General features: G+C 32.7%; 2 protein-coding genes across 11 annotated transcripts in view; both read left to right on the forward strand.

Moving 5' to 3' along the window:
- LOC126692574 (receptor-like protein kinase FERONIA) overlaps window positions 1-19646 on the forward strand; it is a 128567-nt gene that overhangs the window by 53797 nt on the left and 55124 nt on the right. The window lies entirely within an intron of this gene.
- LOC126692577 (uncharacterized) lies at window positions 7923-12057 on the forward strand. Of its 9 annotated transcripts, none has more exons than XM_050388228.1 (11): window positions 7930-8341; window positions 8490-8599; window positions 8696-9153; window positions 9250-9293; window positions 9747-9951; window positions 10079-10172; window positions 10264-10603; window positions 10712-10804; window positions 10902-11006; window positions 11097-11441; window positions 11855-12057. In XM_050388228.1, the coding sequence occupies exons 5-11, from the start codon at window positions 9756-9758 to the stop codon at window positions 11939-11941; spliced, it is 1260 nt and encodes a 419-aa protein (XP_050244185.1). In that variant the 5' UTR covers window positions 7930-8341; window positions 8490-8599; window positions 8696-9153; window positions 9250-9293; window positions 9747-9755; the 3' UTR covers window positions 11942-12057. The 9 variants fall into 9 exon arrangements, with proteins under 9 accessions (XP_050244191.1, XP_050244190.1, XP_050244186.1 ...); XM_050388227.1 differs by having other exon boundaries at window positions 7930-8337; XM_050388234.1 differs by having other exon boundaries at window positions 7923-8337; window positions 8490-9153; window positions 9247-9293; window positions 9750-9951.

Raw genomic sequence — 19646 nt, forward strand, 5'->3', positions numbered from 1 at the left:
CTATCTTCTCATAATGGAGGCCTAGATCGTTGACAATCTTTTTTGCCTCATAGTTCGAGCTAGGTAGTCTCTCACACATAGGAAATGCATCCTTTAACAACTCCATTAACATACTAAAGGACTTGTTGCTCCATGATGATATGCACTTTATGTGTAATAACTTGACTATGAAGGACAAGCTTGAATACTTTTCCAAGCATTGTATTAATCATAACTAACATTGATGGTGCAAATAGTAAATATTCATAAGTCAATTTTAAACAAGCATAAGCTAAGTTTCATACCGGATTGGAACAAAAACCACTCTTTACCGCTTCTTCAACAAATGTTCTGCAAACAATATTAAGGCCTGCAAATTGCAAAGAAAATCAATGCTTATGCTTCAACCATCTTGAAAGAAGCAACACCATACAAGCAATACAGGTCCCATACAGGCTCAAATATTAATTCAAACTACAAAAAAGTAAACCATAAAATGACAAGAGAGAGCTGAGAGAAACTAGAAGGAATTGATCCACTAATGTAGTTGAAACTGAGATCACTGTTAAATGAAAGAAACATCATTTGGTCTTTCTCAATTTCGAGGTCATAAGACAAAAAGGCCAATCTTTGATGAAGTCAGGAGTTATAATGTACTATTTGCTACTCTAAGGAAATGTTTAGGCTGAGTCTCACTCATTTGAGTTTTGGGTATGCATTTGAAAACCATCTAAAAGATCTCATAGTGACAAATTTTGACATTCAGAAATCGGAAGATTGATAAAGAGACAATGCAACAAAAGATTTGAACAAATAACATCTGGCCAAAAACAAAAACAAAAAGTAAAACAGAATGCATTTGATTGTACCTTCAGAAGTAAATTGTTTATGATATAAGCACTTATAAGACCTGCCTCAAAGTTACCATATAGGGAGTTAGAAGATGATGTCTACCAAAATCCCCACAAAGTACATTAATATTTAGCAAGCCAATAAGCCAACAATTATGACACTGACGTTGCAGTCAAATGTCAACAAATGAGCTCAAAGATATATGCAGGACAAATGACGTATATGTGCTGCAATATTGGTGAACAACCGTGAATTTTTTGATATAGGGAAATGGAAAAATTCCTCACAACTTAAGAGGAAACAAGAGTATTCACATATGTATATTTGCCCCTGACAAAAACCTAGTAGATACTAGATATGGAGAAACACATATACATATAAATTAAATAACATATAATGCGTTCTTATATTTAGAAATATTTTCGGTGAGACTTTGTCAAGATATATCAATGGGAAATATAATAATATAGGAAGCACAAGGACCAATGGAACATACAATCTAATCACATTCTGTCTCCAAATATTTTATGTAGACAATTAGGAATAATCCAAACACCTTTTGTTGGCTAATTGCTTTGTCTAAGATTATGTAATCATGTACAAGAAGGATATATCAAAGAATCGTATCACATGAGCTAGCCCACAACAGAGGAAAAAAACAGGGACAAAGAAAGGCTTAGTTATACTTTTTGTTTTGTTTTTTTGTTTTATGTTTTTGAGTGAAGGCTTAGTTATACTTTTGTTATTATATTTGAAGTACTTTTCGTCCTAGTTGTAGCCATGGATCTCCAACACCTCGGTAATTTTTTTTTTCCCCTTGTTTATTACCAAAAAAAAAAAAGAAAAAAAAATGTTTAATACCTTAAAATATCATACAAAGGAACAAAAGCCAGAAGAATGCGAATCCTATAGCTTTTTATACCACTTTAACATCATTAGTGTCACTCTAATTTTTAACACCCTTTAAAGAAAATGTTGTTTAGAATCCTAACTTTTTCTATGGTCCCAAGGTAAGAAGCTAAAGAAAAGCTATTCTCAACCATATCAAAGTAGATAAGAAGCAAAAGAAAAGTTATTCTTAACTAATTATGAAAAGGAAAAAAAAAAGAAGAAAATTCTCAACTTATATCCAGTCAAGTTTATACAGCATTTGTATCACTAGGAAACCTTTAGTAGTTGAAAATGAATCTTCAAGAATGAGCCAAAGTGAAGTGTACGACACCCAAAATGAAGTGTCTGTGCTTCCTAGATGAAATGAGCCACCTCTGCAACTAATAAGAGAAGAAGATGGGGAAAAAGGAGGGGGGTGGGGGTGGGGGTGGGTTCCTAATAATTTTGTAGCAGGGTTTGAGTGCTTCACTAAAATTCCATCTTGCAAGTGGCACAAAATTCTCACAAATAAATTCCACCATTAAAGTTGATGTTTAGGTTCACTTTCTTGCTTACTGAATGACGATCAACAGGTGCACATGCAATCTAGGGAATCAACTATTCAGATGAACAAGTTACCAAAGCCATAGCATTTTAGCATGCCAAAACATGCTTCAATATATTTAAAACTATCTCACCTGCAGCAATATTATTGTCACATACACAGGAATATGGTGCACAATTAGAAGATCCACTTAGAAAGTCTCTATTAAAAATGAAAAATATTTAGTTGCAGGTTCTTCAATAAAGTTTTTGAAGAACAAAAATCTCCTCCCATCTGAAAAATCAATTATTTGTAAATAATTGACACTAGTCCCCCTTTTTTTTGGGGGGGGGGGAATTTAGAATTCATGTTACAATCCCAAAACAGGTATAAAATAAAACAAAATAGCAAAATTATGAAGGTAGAGATATAAAATATAATATAATTAGGAAGATAAAATACAGTATCTAAATCTTACAAATGAACATGAGTGAATATTTGCAAACACAACTGATCCAATCAAGCAAGTGGATTGGCCATTCAATTCAATCAAAAGTTCTACTTTTTTCTTTTTTGATCAGTAAATAAAAACTTTATTGAAAAAAAAAAAAAAAAAAAAAAAAAAAACCAAAGAAAGAGCAAATTCGTTGGTACACAGGAAGTGCATAAGGAACGCAAAGGACTACCCAAAATTACAAAAATAAAATTTTGGGTATATTCGTTGGTTTCTTTCAAGCGTAGGTATATCACCATATAAGTTATTAATGGCTGAATCTCTGTCTGAATAAAATTTTTCAATATCACCATATAAAATTTATAGTAGAAATTAATGGCAGACACAGATATTGAGATATATGTATTATATTATGTATTCATTCATGTTCGATAAGTTCAAGTTCAGACATGTTTCCAAAAAAAAAAAAAAAAGTTCAGACATTTCTTAAGCAGACATGGTGAAAACCATATTATATTAATATAAAAATAAAATAAAACAAAACTATATCCATCAAAAGCCTTTCCAATTTTAACTATGACAAATAAATAAATAAACAAATGAAAATGAAAATCCCTCTGGTCCAATAACTACTTTCTTTGAAATCATAAAAGACTCACCGGGAGAGAGTTGGTAACACCGACGCCGGAGAAAGTGGAGACGACGGGCCTGCCGCAGCCGGCGGAGAAATGGAAACGGCGTCGTTTGGAGAGAGAAGCAGTAGCGAGAGACGGGTGGTGGTGGTGTGTAAGTATAAGAGGGAAAGATAGAAGAAGAAGAAGAAGGAGGAAAGTGATTGGGATAATGGAGAAGAAGTGAGTTAGGCCATGGCGTGAGGAGTTCAGAATTTGGGTGTCTTGCCGCGCAATTGCGTGCTGTCAGTTGGCGTGAGTTGGGAGTGTTAGAGGGAAAAGTGAAAAACTTTAGAGGGAAAGGGGAATTGTGTTATGAGGCTGTTGGGAGTAGGGAGTGTTAGAGGGAAAAGTGAAAAAAATTTTGAGGGAAAGGGGAATTGATGGACATGCGGCGCTAAGGTTTGAGAAATTTTAAGAAATTTGATTTAAAAAAAAAAAAAAAAGTTTTATAAGAAATTATATGGTGGTCTTTTTTTTTTTTTTTTTTAAATAAAATTATATAGTAGTGTTGGGCATGGAATTGTCTTTCTTTTGGTCTTAATGGCTCTCTGTGGTGTTTTATTTGGGACTACACTGCATGTAGTGAATGTCCCACCTATGCTAGTGTATGCACTAATTTACTTTGTATGACTATATTTGACATTTAATAAAAGATTTCTATAGCTCAAAAAAAGTTTTATAAGAAATTGCAAGTTATAAGATTTTTTTTTTGTTAATTTAAATTTTAGAATATATGTAGCGGCATGTGGTTTGAAGCTTACAAGGTTTAAAGTTTAAACAGTTAGTATAATTTTTTATAATAAACAATAATAAATAGCATTGTTCAGTGTATAATTTTATAATTTTTTCTATTGATCTTGGCTCTCCTTTTGTTGATTATGTAGGCCACCCTCGAGTACTTGGCCCACCAGACGTTTCCCTAAACCTTTTGTGAGTTGCGGCTACCTAGATAGCATTGTTCAGGAGTCTTCTTCACATAAATGTAGTCAGAGGGTTTGGTGGGGTGCAATAAATGTGGTTGTAGATTCCATCCCTTCAGACATGACAAGACTGACCTCCTCCTTGAAGCCTTTCCTCTACAGTGCGACCTCCTATGGTAATGTACCACTGACGTGGTCAAGAAGCACATTACATATAGAGAACTTGTTGGGAGCATCTTTGGGTGGTATTTTCTAATTTCAATTCCACTTTTTAATATTAATATTAATATAAGAAAAGAAACAACTGTAAGTGAGTGAGTGACATCAATAACAAGAATATTATAAAGAAAAGATTAAAATTTAAAATTGATTTAGGTCAGCTTTATGTTTATGATAGACCACTACTTAAATTTGTTGATTAAAAAAAAATTTAATTTGATATCCAAGAATTGAGAAATCTAGAAAAAAGAAGGAAGTTAGATTTATTTTTTATAGAACTATTATCTATTTGAGGTAACTCCTATATTACACATGCATATAAAGAATTCAATGGCAAAAGGTATCTAATGTATTGAAAATAATTGTAGAGTTAATATATTATGAGATGAAAAATGCATATATTCAATAAGTAAAAATTATTACTATTGAAAAGAGGTTGTTATTTGAGAGGAGAATCTTATATGAATCGGACATATATGCCCCATTACACTAAATACAACATCATTTTGATCGAAAAAGTTGTAAGTCTTAAGGAAAAAAAAAAGAAAAAAAAGAGAGGAAAGTTAACCTTGGATCAAGTTTTATAATGCTATAAAACTCAGCATTATTGGTAGTCACCGACCCTAAAAGGTCAATCAAAAAATAAATCATAGCCATAAATAAAAGTATACGATTTATTCTTAGATACAATACTAAAAAAATCAAGGTTTTCAGACCCGAATCGTTCATTGAACCATAAAAGGGAGAGGTTCAAGGTTTTTGAGGTTGAATTGAGGTTAAACCGGGATCGAACTATGATGATGTCATAATTAATTTAATGTAAATAAATATATTAAATTAGTATTGTGGGGCCAGAGAATTTGTAACCCCGGCCCACTTTACATTAGGACCCACCGAGGAGAGGAATTGCCGAGGACATACAATGAAAACCCAAATAGTCTTGAGTAATAGCCGAGGATGATTCTATCCTCAGCATCCCCAAGACACTCCTAAAAGAAAGAGTAAGAATGGTATAGGAACAGTTTTTGGAAAAACCGAACACATCCACGTTGGTGGAGAAAGGACCCTTGGACAATATGGCGACAAAAGACAAAGGAAAGATTGTCATTACTGCAATTAAATACTATACGTTAGACAGAGCAATGCTTTTCAGTTTTTTCAATCACCCCTAACCACTTTGGGTATTGGCTGATGGGACAAGTATCAGCCCTGGAAAGTTGAACCTACACGTGGACGTTGGAGGAAGAGTAAAGGCTAATATAAAAAGAGAAGTTAGCAATCCAGAAAAAGGGGCTGGGAAAAAAGGCCAAGAACCAGAGTCTCCCCGGCCCACTTTACATTAGGGCCCAAGGCCCGAGCCGAGGAGAGGAATTGCCGAGGACATACGATGAAAGCCCAAATAGTCTTGAGACATAGCCGAGGATGATTCTGTCCTCAGCATCCCCAAGACACTTTTAAAAGAAAGAGTAAGAATGGTATAGGAACAGTTTTGGGAAAAACCGAACAGATCCACGTTGATGGCGAAAGGACCCTTGGACAATATGGCGACAAAAGACAAAGGAAATATTGTCATTACTGCAATTAAATACTATGCGTTAGACAGAGCAATATTTTTCAGCTTTTTCAACCACCCCCAACCACTTTGGGTATTGGCTGATGGGACAAATATCAGCCCTGGAAAGTTGAACCTACATGTGGACGTTGGAGGAAGAGTAAATGCTAATATAAAAAGAGAAGTAAGCAATCCAGAAAAAGGGGCTGGGAAAAAAGGCCAAGAACCAGAGCCTCCCAAGCCATGTTGAGGAGAAAGACTTCTCGAGCGAACATGGTTCATTTTTGTATAAGTACCATGACTAACCACCGTCCGGTGACCAAGACCTAGCCTTTCAAGCCCACGCTCTACAAATTATATTGTTTGGGCCTCAAACGTGCGAACCCAATACCATTTTGGGGTCGTTACAAATTGAGTCCTTACAAATATAAATAGAAAATTTAACTAAAATAAACCAAATAAATATAAAGATCATCTTTCAAATGTATTTTTCATATAACAACTTTCATTATAGTATTTGAAAAAATAACGCTATATTATCAATAGTTAAACAAAATAATAATAATAAAAAGAAAAAAGAAAATTATTTATTTATAATATATTATCAAAGCAAGATTTTGCATTATAAATTAAATAAATATTTACAACATTGTTCACTTTCATTTCATGTAAATATATATAAAATTGTGTACACTTTTTATAAATATATGCCATGTGTTTTGTGCATTTTTTTTAATCTACAGTAACATTTACATTGACAGTATAAATATAGTAAGTAAATTTGTGGGAATCGGTGGGATTTTACCGTATGCAGAAGCAATCAAATCAAATAAGTTTACCTCTCAAAAAAAATATCAAATAAGTTTAAAAAAATTTACAAACCAAATGAAAGGTAAAGTGGTAGCCACGTGTCGAACTCTTCACATGGAGAAAGGGCAGTGCCTTCCAGCCAATGCCAGAGTGATAGACACTAATTGAAAAAGAAAAAAAAAACTTGGCTATCGGTTTTGGGTATACTAGGGACTGGCGTCTGGTGATAGAAGAAGAAAGAAGGAGCAAAACGGAAAAGAGGAAGAAGGAAAATGCAGATGAGGAAGAAGGAAAAAAGGTTTGTGCTTTTCATTTCATTTTATGTGGATCTATTAGTGTGTTTTGGTAGTCACCGACCCTAAAAGGTCAATAAAAAACTAAGTAATTCAGATTTAATTTTTCCCATTTCAGCTGTAATTATTATTATTATTATTATTATTTTTATGGGAGCTGTAATTTTTTAGAATGGCATAACTGACTGGTTTAATTAAATCTCATCATATTATATATTTAAATTTTGTCTTCTTCTTTTAACTTTTTTTGATTTATTTTTACCAAATAAAAAATTGGAATCGTTATTATTAAAAAAAAAGTTATATCTACGAGTAATGCTAAATAGTTTTTCTTTTTGAGTAAATACATGTAATTGGTGTAATAGTCCGTAGTGAATCTAGGTATAAATAATGGTACTCTAATCATGACAATCATTATTATAAAAAATTATAAATTAATGTGTATAGTTATTATTATTACTTAAAAAAAAATTATAGTAATAACTTATTATAGTTCAGATTTAAGATTACACGGTAAAAATAAGTATCTTTGTTTTCTCCGTGTATCACATTTAATACCAAACCCCACACACACCCACACAGAGAGTGAAGGAGCTTAAGCTCGTAGCTTTTTCTTGCTTGTCATATCTGCTCTGGGATACAAATGTCATGTACAGTAATTGACATGCCAGCAGCTTACTTTTTCTCACACAAATTCCCAATATCCATTTCAACCGTTAACTTAACTTAATATTCAAATCAACGGTTTATAGGAGAGTAAAAACTGAGCACTGAAGACTGATTTCAGTGTGTGGGCTGTGTCACGTGTGGCATAAATATAATAACACAAAATTGAATCAACGGTAATAAATTTGTAACTTCAAAATATCAACCCAATCTAACGGTGACAATTCTCCATTATCTCAAATGGCTCTCTTCACTCTCTTGACTCTCTTCACTTTTCACTTCGGACTCAGTCTCAGAGTTCAGATTGAATGCTCCTGTCCGTGGTCATGGGACTCCGTCTCAGTTCTCTACTTGCCTCTCTCAAACTCTCAGTCTCAATCCTCAAACCGATGCTCCAAATCCAAACCCTAGCCGCCTCCAATGCCATAGCTCACTCCCCTCTTCGCCTCCAATGCCTAGCTGCTGCTGCCGCTGTCCACTCCTCTCTCCGTAGCTACCGCCGGTGTCAGTACTACTCTGTTTCTCTGATCTTACTTTTTTGTTAGTGTCGTTGGTTTCATACTTTCATTTGTTATGGAAATCCAAAGTTAAAATCAGGTAAACCCAAAGATTTATAATATGAAACCCTAACCCCTTCCTTCTTGGTTTCATTATAGGCAGACACGGAGGAGAGGAGAAATAGTCCGTCCACTGCTGCCTCTTCACCGCCGCTCGATCACTACCGCCTCTTTTCTGCTGCCTCTTGAAGATTAGCCAACTTAGATCGGTTTTAGATTTGTTGTTCTAATTAAATATGTCTTTTTCCATGTGCTTGATCTGTTGTTGTTGTTCTAATTAATTAATTTTTTTTTTTAAATTTTAGATTGTGTTACCATTACACTTGGGAGAGAGAAATGAACTCGGTTGAGAAGGGAAAGAGTGAAGAAAAAGGAAAGGAGCTGATTTTTGGGGTCTGCTCTCCCAAAAATGACTTTGTACTTAATTGTTTGTACTGGAGATGCTCTTATTATTATTTTTCTCAATATCTAATTTATGGTTTATATTTTATTTTTAATGGGTTTTGTATATGGTTATAGGATTTTTGAATAAACTTTCAGATGTTTCCTAAAATATTTCCTATTGAGTTTTATTTATTTTTTATTTTTCTCTTCCCATAATTTTTTCACTCTTTGCCGCTATTTCCCATAATTTTTTCACTCTTTTGCCGCTACTTTCTGCTAAAATTTCCCGCACAAAACCTGCTATATATTTCTTGTTTTTTCTACACCTTTAGTTCATCACAGAGAGGCTCGAGAACGAAACCAAGTACAAGGGTACTAGGTATTGATTTATCCCCTCTAGTTTTATTCTTTGTGCGTCTAATTTATATATCTCCTTCTCTGTTCCTAATTTCATATTTCTGTTTTCTATTAGCAGATTTGCTCAATCTATTACAGCTTTTGGTGATCCATCAATCAAAGGTATACATCTAGATTAATGTTTTACTATCTATATAAATAAGACCTACTTTAACTTTGAATAAACTAATGTTACAAGGATGACTAGCTTTACAGCATTAATCTTAAGAATTAATGTGATAGAATAGTTCGTTTGGTTTATTTTATAGGTATACAATTTTTTGAATCCTGTGATATCTTTTTGTATTGTAATATAATGAATTTCTTTCTGTTTCAATTTATCAATGTGATAGGATGATAAGCATGTATTTAGTTTTGAAAAAATTGAGTTATGTTTTTTTTTTTCACAATAATGTCATTGAAGTAAAAGCTTTGTGGGTTAGGTAGAGTTGTGTTTCATGTGTAATTTCACATTAATATTCATAATTGCTAGTGTTCTTTATTTTTTGTGGCCGCATTAACAAATTTATATTCTACTTTCATTGTGTTGTTTACAAGTGTTAGTTTTTCTAATAGTAGGTAGGCATGGCAAGGAAAGGTAAGAGGAAAGGTAAAGGCATTAGTGAGTCTCAAGACTCTCAACTACAAGAAACTCAGTCAACTAGGCCTTCCTTTGATCATAATGAAGTTTCTGAGCAGGAGCTCTCACAAACTCTACGTCCATCATCTGACCCTCAAACTGATGAAGGAGCACATCAGGCCTCCAATTCCCTTTTAATAGGTAGTATTACATTATATACCTTTTTTTTTTATCGCATTTACTTAAACAATTGACATAATTCTAGATAATTATGTCAATAAGTATATGTTCTTTATCAAATTTTTATTATTATTTGTTCTATCAATAGGTACTAATGTTGGATCAAAAAAGAGGGGTCGAGGAAAGGCTAAAGGCATCAATGCTGGAGATGGTGAAATAGAGGTTGAGATTTATGATGGCAAGTGAGTGACTTATTGCTATGTTGGTTTATTGAAATTAATTATGGTATTATAGTTATATGATATTGTTAACATGTTTGATTTCTATTTTCAGAATTATTACACCAAAAGCCACTCGAGAGATTACCATTCTTTTTCACCAAAAATTTAAAGGAGCTTGGACAACTTTTACAGAATACCCAAATTCTGAGCTAGAGACTTTATATGCTCGATACAGAGCTCAACGCTTTAAGCATAAGCAGCCTGATGAGGAAGTCAAGAAGGCATTTATAGAATCAGTGAAACACCGCTATTCTGATTGGATGTTTCGCATTAGAAATCCTATTTTTCAGAAGTACGAAGCGAAAGAAGATCGTTACAAGAATGGTCCGTCCTTCATTCCTACACCTTTTTGGAAAGAGATGGTGGATAAATGGATGACGGGAGATTGGGGGGTGAGTATAAATGAAATACAAGCATAAATTCTATCACTCTCTTTCTAACCATTATTTGTTAATATTTTCATAGAAACTAATGTTTTATTGTATGAATTATGCATGTAGGAGAAAAGTTTGAAAAATAAGGGTAACAGAAATAAGTCTAAAATTTTCTCCACTACAGGTTCTGTACCAATGGCCAAGTACAGATATGAAATGGTATATTATACTATCATCAAATAGTTTTACATTTTATTGTGTATTTACATAGTTTAATAACTTTACCAATGTTTTTTTATTCTTTTAAATATTGCAGTATCTTGAGACGGGCTCTGAGCCTAGCCCCATTGATTGCTTTAAGAAATTTCACACAAAGAAGGATGGCAAAGAATGGGCAACTGATCATGCTAAGACATTATATGTATGCAACTTATACCAAAGTTTTAATTTTGTTATCAACTTTAGTTTTTTTGTTGTTTTGATTATCCACGTGGTTTTTATTTATGTGTAGGAAAAAATGGATGCCATAAAGGCCAAAGCTGTTTCTGAAGGGACTAAGACAAATGATTATCAGATCTTTCGTGAAGTGGTTGGTGAACCAAGTCATGGTCGTGTTCTTGGCATGGGAATAGGTATTAAGGCTAAGGATGTGTACGGCTCAACTTCATCGGGTAAAGGATGTAGCAAACGTTGCAGAGAGGATTTTACAAAAGAAAAAGAAGATTCGGAGGCTCGTCTTAGAGAGGAAATGGATTCCAAACTTGCAAAAGTTGTGGCGAAGCTTGAGGAGAAGTTTGCTCAAAAGTTGCAGTCGATGGGCATACTACAACAATCTGACATAGATCCAGCTACCACGGTACAATTTCAAACTTATGCTTTTGCCTCTTTGATCTTCTACAACTTTCTATTGGTTTGATGTGGTTTACCGCTTGCATCTATTATAATATTTTATTATTTTATATTTAGTTTTGATAAATGATAATAGGACTATTATGACATTATCTATTGTTTTGAGTTTTGACAACTGTGTATAGGTTTTGTATCTAATTTTGTATATCATGTGTTTTGTGGTTTACATTTTTCATAATTGTTATATTATTTTAATTTATATTTAATTTTGATAGTAGTTTAAGTAATCAAATTAAGTTATTGTTATTGTTAAATTCAAAAAAAAAAAAAAAAGTTACTTTGAGCGGTTTGGGATACTAGAATTCATTTCAATTGTTTCATTTTAACTCATGTTTAATGTTTTATTTATTTATTTTTTAGGATGGTACTAGCGGAGATGAAGAGGACAACTCAAACAATGACATAGAGGTTGAAAACAACTTGGAGAGTGACTCAGAGGAAGACTAATATAGATCTTGTCATAGAATAGTTGTTTAAGCTTAAAACAAAGTTGAATTTTAGGATTTCTTTGTATTTTTTATATTTTAAAGTTCGAAATAAATTTTTATCTTTCAATGGATCAATTTATTGTAACATGGTAGTTAAACAAAAATGATATAAAATAAATTAAACCAAAATGATATAAAATAAAATAAAAATAAATAATAAAATATTTCAAAAATTATATAAAATATTACTATCGATGACGTAAAAATTTGGTCATAAATAATTTTATAGTGATGACAAAGTCTCTCGCAATAAATAAAATAGTGACATCCCTAACCTATCGCTAAAAATAAGTTGCGAGGGGTTAAAACTCACAAATAAATTTTAGCGATAATATTGTGAGGGTATAAATGTCCTCACAAATAGTTAGTAACTACAACGGTTTTTTCTCACTAAAAGCTTTTTCTCGCTAAAAATAAGTTGCGAGGGTATAACTATCCTTACAAATATTTATTAATGACGACTGCTTTTCCTCGCTAAAAATAAGTTACGAGGGATTAAAAATCCTCACAAATAAATTTTAGTGATGTCATTATTGTGAGGGTATAAATGTTCTCACAAGTAGTTATTAACGACGACTACATTCCCTCGTTAAAAATAAGTTCCGAGGGGTTAAAAGCTTTCACAAATAAATTTTAGCGATGCTATTATTGCGAGGGTATAAATGTCCTCACAAATAGTTATTAACGACAGCTGCCTCCCCTCGTTAAAAATAAGTTACGAGGGGTTAAAAGCCATCACAAATAAATTTTAGCGACGTCATTATTTGTCACTAAAAAGTATGTCGTCAATTTGGAATTCGCAAATAACTAATTGCGAGGGTATAAGGGCCCTCACAAATAGTTGTTAACGATGACTGTTTCCCCTCGCTAAAAATAAGTCGTCGATTTTTCTCGTCGTTTGGTAATATATTTGTGAGGGCGAATTTGTTCAATAGTGACAGTAGATTGCCCTCGTAAATTATTTATTTGCGAAGGTATGGTCGCAAAATTTCTTTTAGTGAGAAGTTTAAATACGACGGCCTTCGAGGGCCATATGCCCTCGCTAATAACCTTTTGCGACGATATTTGAATTTTTGCGAGGGCATATGGTCCTCGCTAGTAGACTCTTTTCTTGTAGTGTCGGTTTGTGTTTAAAATAAAATTAAATGAACAATTTTAAACTTTTTAATATTTGGCACGGCTTATTTAGGGAAAATACGGTAGCCCTGTGATACTACGAAACCAACTATATTTATACGATATTCTAATATGTATGATTTCATGGTCCACATTATCTATTTACATACTATGAAAACACGGTCCACATTATCAACTGTATTTATACAGTATTCTAATATGTATGAATTCATGGTCACATCAAGATGAGCATATATCTTTGCTGAAATAAAGGATTAGCACAAGACAATAACTTTAAGCAGTAGTAGTAATCTATTACCACCCAGAAGTAGCTGAAGCTGAAAGTACTTCTGGGTTCATAAGTAACTCAAAGGATATGAGAAATGATAAATTAATAATATCTAGAAATCAAGAAATAGAAGCTTACATCTGAGATATTATCCTTCAATTCCATGTGGGTTTTGATTGATTGTAATTTCAGAGCTTCTGTATTGGCCTCTAGTTGTCTTAGACTCTCTGGGGTTTGAAATTTGATATGGTAAAGTTGGTTAACAATTTGGTGTGTTTGAGGTAAAACTTGCATAAACGGTAAGTCTTGGGCGGTTGATCAACAACGACAAGTCATTTTGTTCTATCTTTCTTGTCTTGTCTGGTTGTCATGGTCAAGTTTTGTCGGATGTGTCTACTGTGACATTGTCTCTATGTAGTTTGATTTATCGAAACTGAGATGAGGGATAAGCTGCCATTAATGCTCAAAAACGGCGGCGTTTGTTTCTTTCAAGGTTTGGCTGTGAAAACTCGAATATGTGTGAAAACACAAGAGCTGTTTAGACCCTAAAATTAAAAATTACGGCATGATTGATTTTACTCTAACTTAAACTAAGTGTGGAATAGAGTAAACGCAAGCAAGCAAACAAACAATAAAACTACTCTAAGTCATATTCATCAAATATCAACAATAAAATGAAAGCTAAAAGAGTAGGGAAGAATGATGCAAACACAATATTACACCGCGATGTGTTATCGAAGAAGAAATCGAAAAACCCAGCGAAAAACCTCTCCGCCACCCTCCAAGTGGTAAATCGATCCACTTGAGAATAAGTTGGAGTACATGAATAACAAAAGACCCTCCAAGCCTAGTCTACCTCATGTACTTGAGCCCTCCAAGCTCTTGCTACCAACTAACTTGACGAAGCTTTGTCTTCTCTAACTCTCTGGATCACGCAATTCAGCCCAATTGCATCCACCAAACAAATGACTTCTTCCAATGCTTCCCAGCAGCACCAAAACCTCACTTTACACTCAGAATGAATGTGGTAAGTGTTTGGACTATCAGCCTCTCAAGGATTTGGATATGGAGAGGTAGGAGTTGAGGAAAACCACAAATGATTGTGTAAAGGATTGTGGGTATGACAATCTCTAACTCTCAAGGGTTGTGTCTAGGGTTTTCTCTCTGAAAGCAGTCCTCTCAATATGTGGGTAATGAGGGTATATATAGTGTAGGTGAAGACATGGTGTAGCAGATATGCCAAAATAGTAAAACAAAATGTTTCGCGGGTATCTCGCGGGAAGGCCTTACTCGCGAAATACTCGCGAAAACTAGTTCTTATGACTCTTCGCATTCCAGTCACGTGCTTTGCACGTGGCTCACTTTGCAAGAAGGCTTCTCGTGAAATACCTGCAAAATCCACACTTTCTTCAATAGGCGTTTTAGTCTTCACATACTCTCTCACACACAACCCATACAATGAAATCCCACATAAAATATAGGGTACATATGATTGAACAAAATACAATCAAATTTGACACGAAATTAAAGCAAATACAAATTAGCTGTAAACAACAACTTTACAGGCTGCATAGATGATGTTAGGCCCAATTGGTTAATATTTAGTCATTTTCTTAGTGAGCCCAAAGGTAGCAATTATAGTTATTCAATCCACTCTTTCACTTTTGCTAGTTTAAGGCCCACGTTTATAATTCTAATTTCATTAATAATAATGGAAAGGTTATTATTTTCAACTTTATTATAGTAAAACATTAAAAAGGGGAAATTTAACGTATTCTTTAAAGACATTAGTTTAAGAATTATTTTTAAATTTTTTTTATAGGTAATGAAATTTAAAAAAAAAAATTCATAAAATTGATATCAAAACTTTCTTAAAATGATTAATTAACAAATGTTCTAAAGGTACCCATTAATCTAATCCTAAAGATATTAGTTTATGAATTATTTTAAAAAGTTTGCATAGGAAATGAAAAAAAAAAAAAAAAAAAACTGATTTTTCGGATAGCTTTTTATATTTTCCATAAAATTGGTTTTGAAAATTTTCTAAAATAATTTATTAACAAATGCTTTAAGGGTACCTATTAAATTAAAAATAATTTAAGAATGTAAAGTGAAGTAGTGAACTAATTAAAGTCAAGTACACAATTTAAGTGTTTTTTTTTTTCCCCTTTTTTATGAAACAAATTACACATTATGGATTTGCCTTTTATATTGGTCAAAACATGAGTTCTTCTCCCCCTCACAAAAAAGGAGGAAGCTGTTTGTATTAAGATCCTAATGGGTTAATAAATGGAAAATTAGCTAGATAATCATGATGTGATATGATACAAGGCTTGCCGACTTGAAACAAAGCCTTGCCTGTGGTCCAGAAAGACCACAGAAAGACTTGATACAAATGGACAAGGAGGGATGACTCTAGTCAAGTGTGAAAGCCATTATGAATGGGTTCAGAGTCCAACCACATGCTAGCTTGATTTCAATGCGGTGGAAAGACGTAAGAGAGGCGTTTGGACTTTGGAAGGATTGGAAAATTTTGTTTTTTGTTTTATGGGAATGATTGGACAATTATGACAGCTAGGAAAGAAATGGGTGTTGAATTGTTCACAACTAAAACTACAATGAATAAAAATAATAATTTGTCCCACTCACATTTTTTTACTTTATTCTCAACCAATATATTTTAGTATATTTTAAATTTAATTACTTTGTATATATATAAAAAGTAAAAACTATCTGCAACTTTCGGTAAAGGATGTTCATTGTTCCTATTGGATTAAGGTATAAGGTATTAGGTTTGTTGTAAGAAGTAGTATTCTAACTATAGAGCTTTAGCTGTAGAGTTTTTACACTAGTTTATTTGTGTTTATATATTGGCATGGTTTTTTTTTTTTTTTTTGATACCATACCAGAAAACAAACAAGATACAAAAGAGTGAGTTACAAGAAGCTGGATTGATCAGACAGCAATGTGTAGGCATTCTAGTTGCCAGCTTGGCTAGGCTACTAACATGACTAGTTACAGACAGCAAGGAGTGACAGTTGATGTTGTTAAGCTCTAAATGAGACCAATCAGCTAATGGACTCCTCTCCTGCCAGGTTGGAGTCCGTTTTCTGTTAGTAACTTGTACAGCTCTGTTACTATCACTGAGGAACAGTCCAACTCCCTAGCCAGCATAGCTGCTTCCAGCATTGCTTCCTGGATGATGAGTGGAATAGTCTTCCCTGTACAGCTTGAAACATTGGCTATCAGCCACTCCAAGTCCAAGGTTATATTTTGCAGCCCAAGCCCCATGCTATCTGAAACATCTAGGATTTGTTTAGATACCACTTATTACTGAAAATTGAAAACTAAAAATATTGTAATAGAATAATTTTTAAATGTGTGAATAATATTGTAGGACCCAATTTTAAAGTTATTTTTTTTTATTAAAAAAATACTTACGGGTCCCGTGAACAATACATGAGACTCACTAAAAACAAAAACGCTAAGTCTGGGAAACTCAAAACGCGCTTCCCAAACCTAGCCCTAATAAGATTCCCAAATTATGTCACACCCGTTGTACACATGTATAAACCCAAGATATAATTCGATGAGTTGTAATGCATGGAAAGGCTAATATTTGCACTTTATTAATAAATTTTTTTTTTTTTTTAAAAAAAATCATGTAAATAAAGTGAATGCAAGTGCATCAATAAATTGTATTTTCGACAAAATTTAGTTACAAAATTAGTTGTACTCTAAGACTACAATTTTAGTCAATATCATTAACATTACTAAATATTTTGAAAATTTAACTGTTAGATTATATGTTCTTTACGCTCTTAATACATATGTCAAATTTTGTGACAATCAAATATTATTTACTATATTATTTATAAGGTTATATTTTATGCATAATTTTAAACTACAAAAATTTTACAATAAATAAATAAAATAAACTACAAAAACTTACAATTTAAACAATTTATTGATGACATAGCTATTGATCTTTAATTTTCTAAAAATTTTGTAAGCATGGAGAATATAAGAAGAAAATGTAATCCAATGATAGATTTGTCAAAATTCACCTCCAATAAAAAGATATTAAGTAAGGTTGTAGTTTTAGGCTACAACTAATTTTGTAACTAAACTTTATCCTTTTTTTTTTCTCTTTTTTATTTTATTTTTTTGAATGAAACAAATTACGTATCATGGATTTGCTTTTTATTTGGTCAAAACATATGAGGAAATTCATTTTTTTTTTTCTTATCAAAAGAAGGAAGCTGTTTGCACTAAGCATCTAATTATTCAGAAAAAAGAAGAAGTTCCTATATAATGGGTTAAGAAATGGAGAACTTCCTAGATAATTACTATATCCAAGGCTTGCCGACTTTAAGAAATCATGTTAAGGGTATGTAAGATCTCATCACACAAAAAAAAGGTAGCAAGACTTAGACAGTCCCAAAATACTTATTAAAAAACAAGGTAAGGACTAAGGAGGGATGACTCTAGTGTGAAAGACATTATCAATGGTTTGTTTTTTGGATGCATAAAAAATAAGGCAATTTTGATTTCAATGTCGGTGGGAAGACATATCAGGGTCGTCGTTTAAAAATGTTGGACTCTTTTTTTCAAAGGAAGGATTAGAAAGGCGATCATGAATTTATGACATCCAAGAAAGAAAGGTGTTCAATTGCTCACTATTGGGACTAAGACGAACAAACATTGTTTATCGATTAGAAGAATTTTATTTTATACTTCACAAATTGTAAAATGTTGTGCTAGTTTTTTTTTTTTTTTTAATTATATTATATTATATATATATATATATATATATAATGTAACGAGTTGAATTGGTGGAACATTAAATAGAATACTGAAAGTAGAACATATGATTTTATTTAGACTATAATCACTATAATTGTCATGCATCTACAACTTCAGTAAAGGATGTTTAATTGTTCACTATTGGATTAAGGTATTAGGATTGTTGTAGGAGGTAGTGTTCTAACTATAGAGGTTTAGTTGTAAAGTAGAGCATTAGCATCCGGTATCTACAAAAAATCTTATTTTACCAACTCAAAAGCTGTTTTATTTATTATAACATACCATTTTACAACACACCTAATATCTCATTTCTCAATTATCTCATCTATTCATTAAAATATTATTTTTACCAACTCTTTCTCTCTCTTCCTCTTCATAAAAAATAATTAAAATAATGAAAAGGAAGTGAGGACAAGACAAATAGGAGAGAGAGTTAGAATAAAATAATGATATTTAGTTTTGCAATCCATGAATGGTAAAGTCTAAATAAAGCAATATACTATAGCACTATTGTAAAAAATTTTGCAATTAGAAGTCCGGATAATGGGCTTGTTTTGTGCTTTAATGTTAAAATCCCCCACACATATACCATTTTGCAAGATCCAATGCCAATGCTGATGGATTACAAGGGCATTTGTCATTTTTTTTAATAAAAAAAAGCATGGACATTTACGTTAATTCATTACTTTTAATAACTTCTATTAAAAGTAACACTAAAGAACTTTATCACTCGACTTGTTTTGTTGTAAAAAAAAAATTTTAATGAAAATTTTTTTATGTGTTTGGTGTAATATGTAAAATATTTCAAACACAAACCACCAAAACTGATTTGTATTTTAATTACTAAATTTTTAAAAGTCAAACACTTTACAAATGATTTTATGGTCAATTGTGTGACAAATTTTGTTCAAGACTTTTATATATGTACCCCAAGCTCTTTCTTTTCCTCACATTCCAACGCAATACCAGACAGGTTTGAAATCTCAAAATGATGAATGTGGTAGTGTGGTACTGTACGTGTTTGAAACTTTGCACACTTGCCATTTGCCAGGAGCTAGCAGTTGAAGATCGATCCAGTGAGGAAGTGATCACAGAATAGAAAGGAATCAAAGGAAAACCCCAGTTACGTGTTTTACAGATAATATCCACTTAGATCGAATAAGTGAATGGCCCACGAGTTGCGACTTGCTAGTGATAATTGGATAATTGCAGCCCAAGACATACGGCATCCGAAACATCTAAGAAATTAATCATCACTTTTAAGTGGTGTATATAAGAAAGCTAAGTCTTGGAGTACAGAAAAGCAAGCTCGGCTTTTATTTCAGTTTCTAGGTTTTAAACAAGCAATTTTCACCATCCCTGAACTCCAAAGCTTAGAATCCCATTTCAACTCGGGGAGTCTCAGCTTCTGGTCCAGTAGTTTAACTTTCATCCTCCCAATCAGTCTTTTCTT

Source organism: Quercus robur, chromosome 7, assembly GCF_932294415.1.
Source record: "Quercus robur chromosome 7, dhQueRobu3.1, whole genome shotgun sequence".
Taxonomy (NCBI): Eukaryota; Viridiplantae; Streptophyta; class Magnoliopsida; order Fagales; family Fagaceae; genus Quercus; species Quercus robur.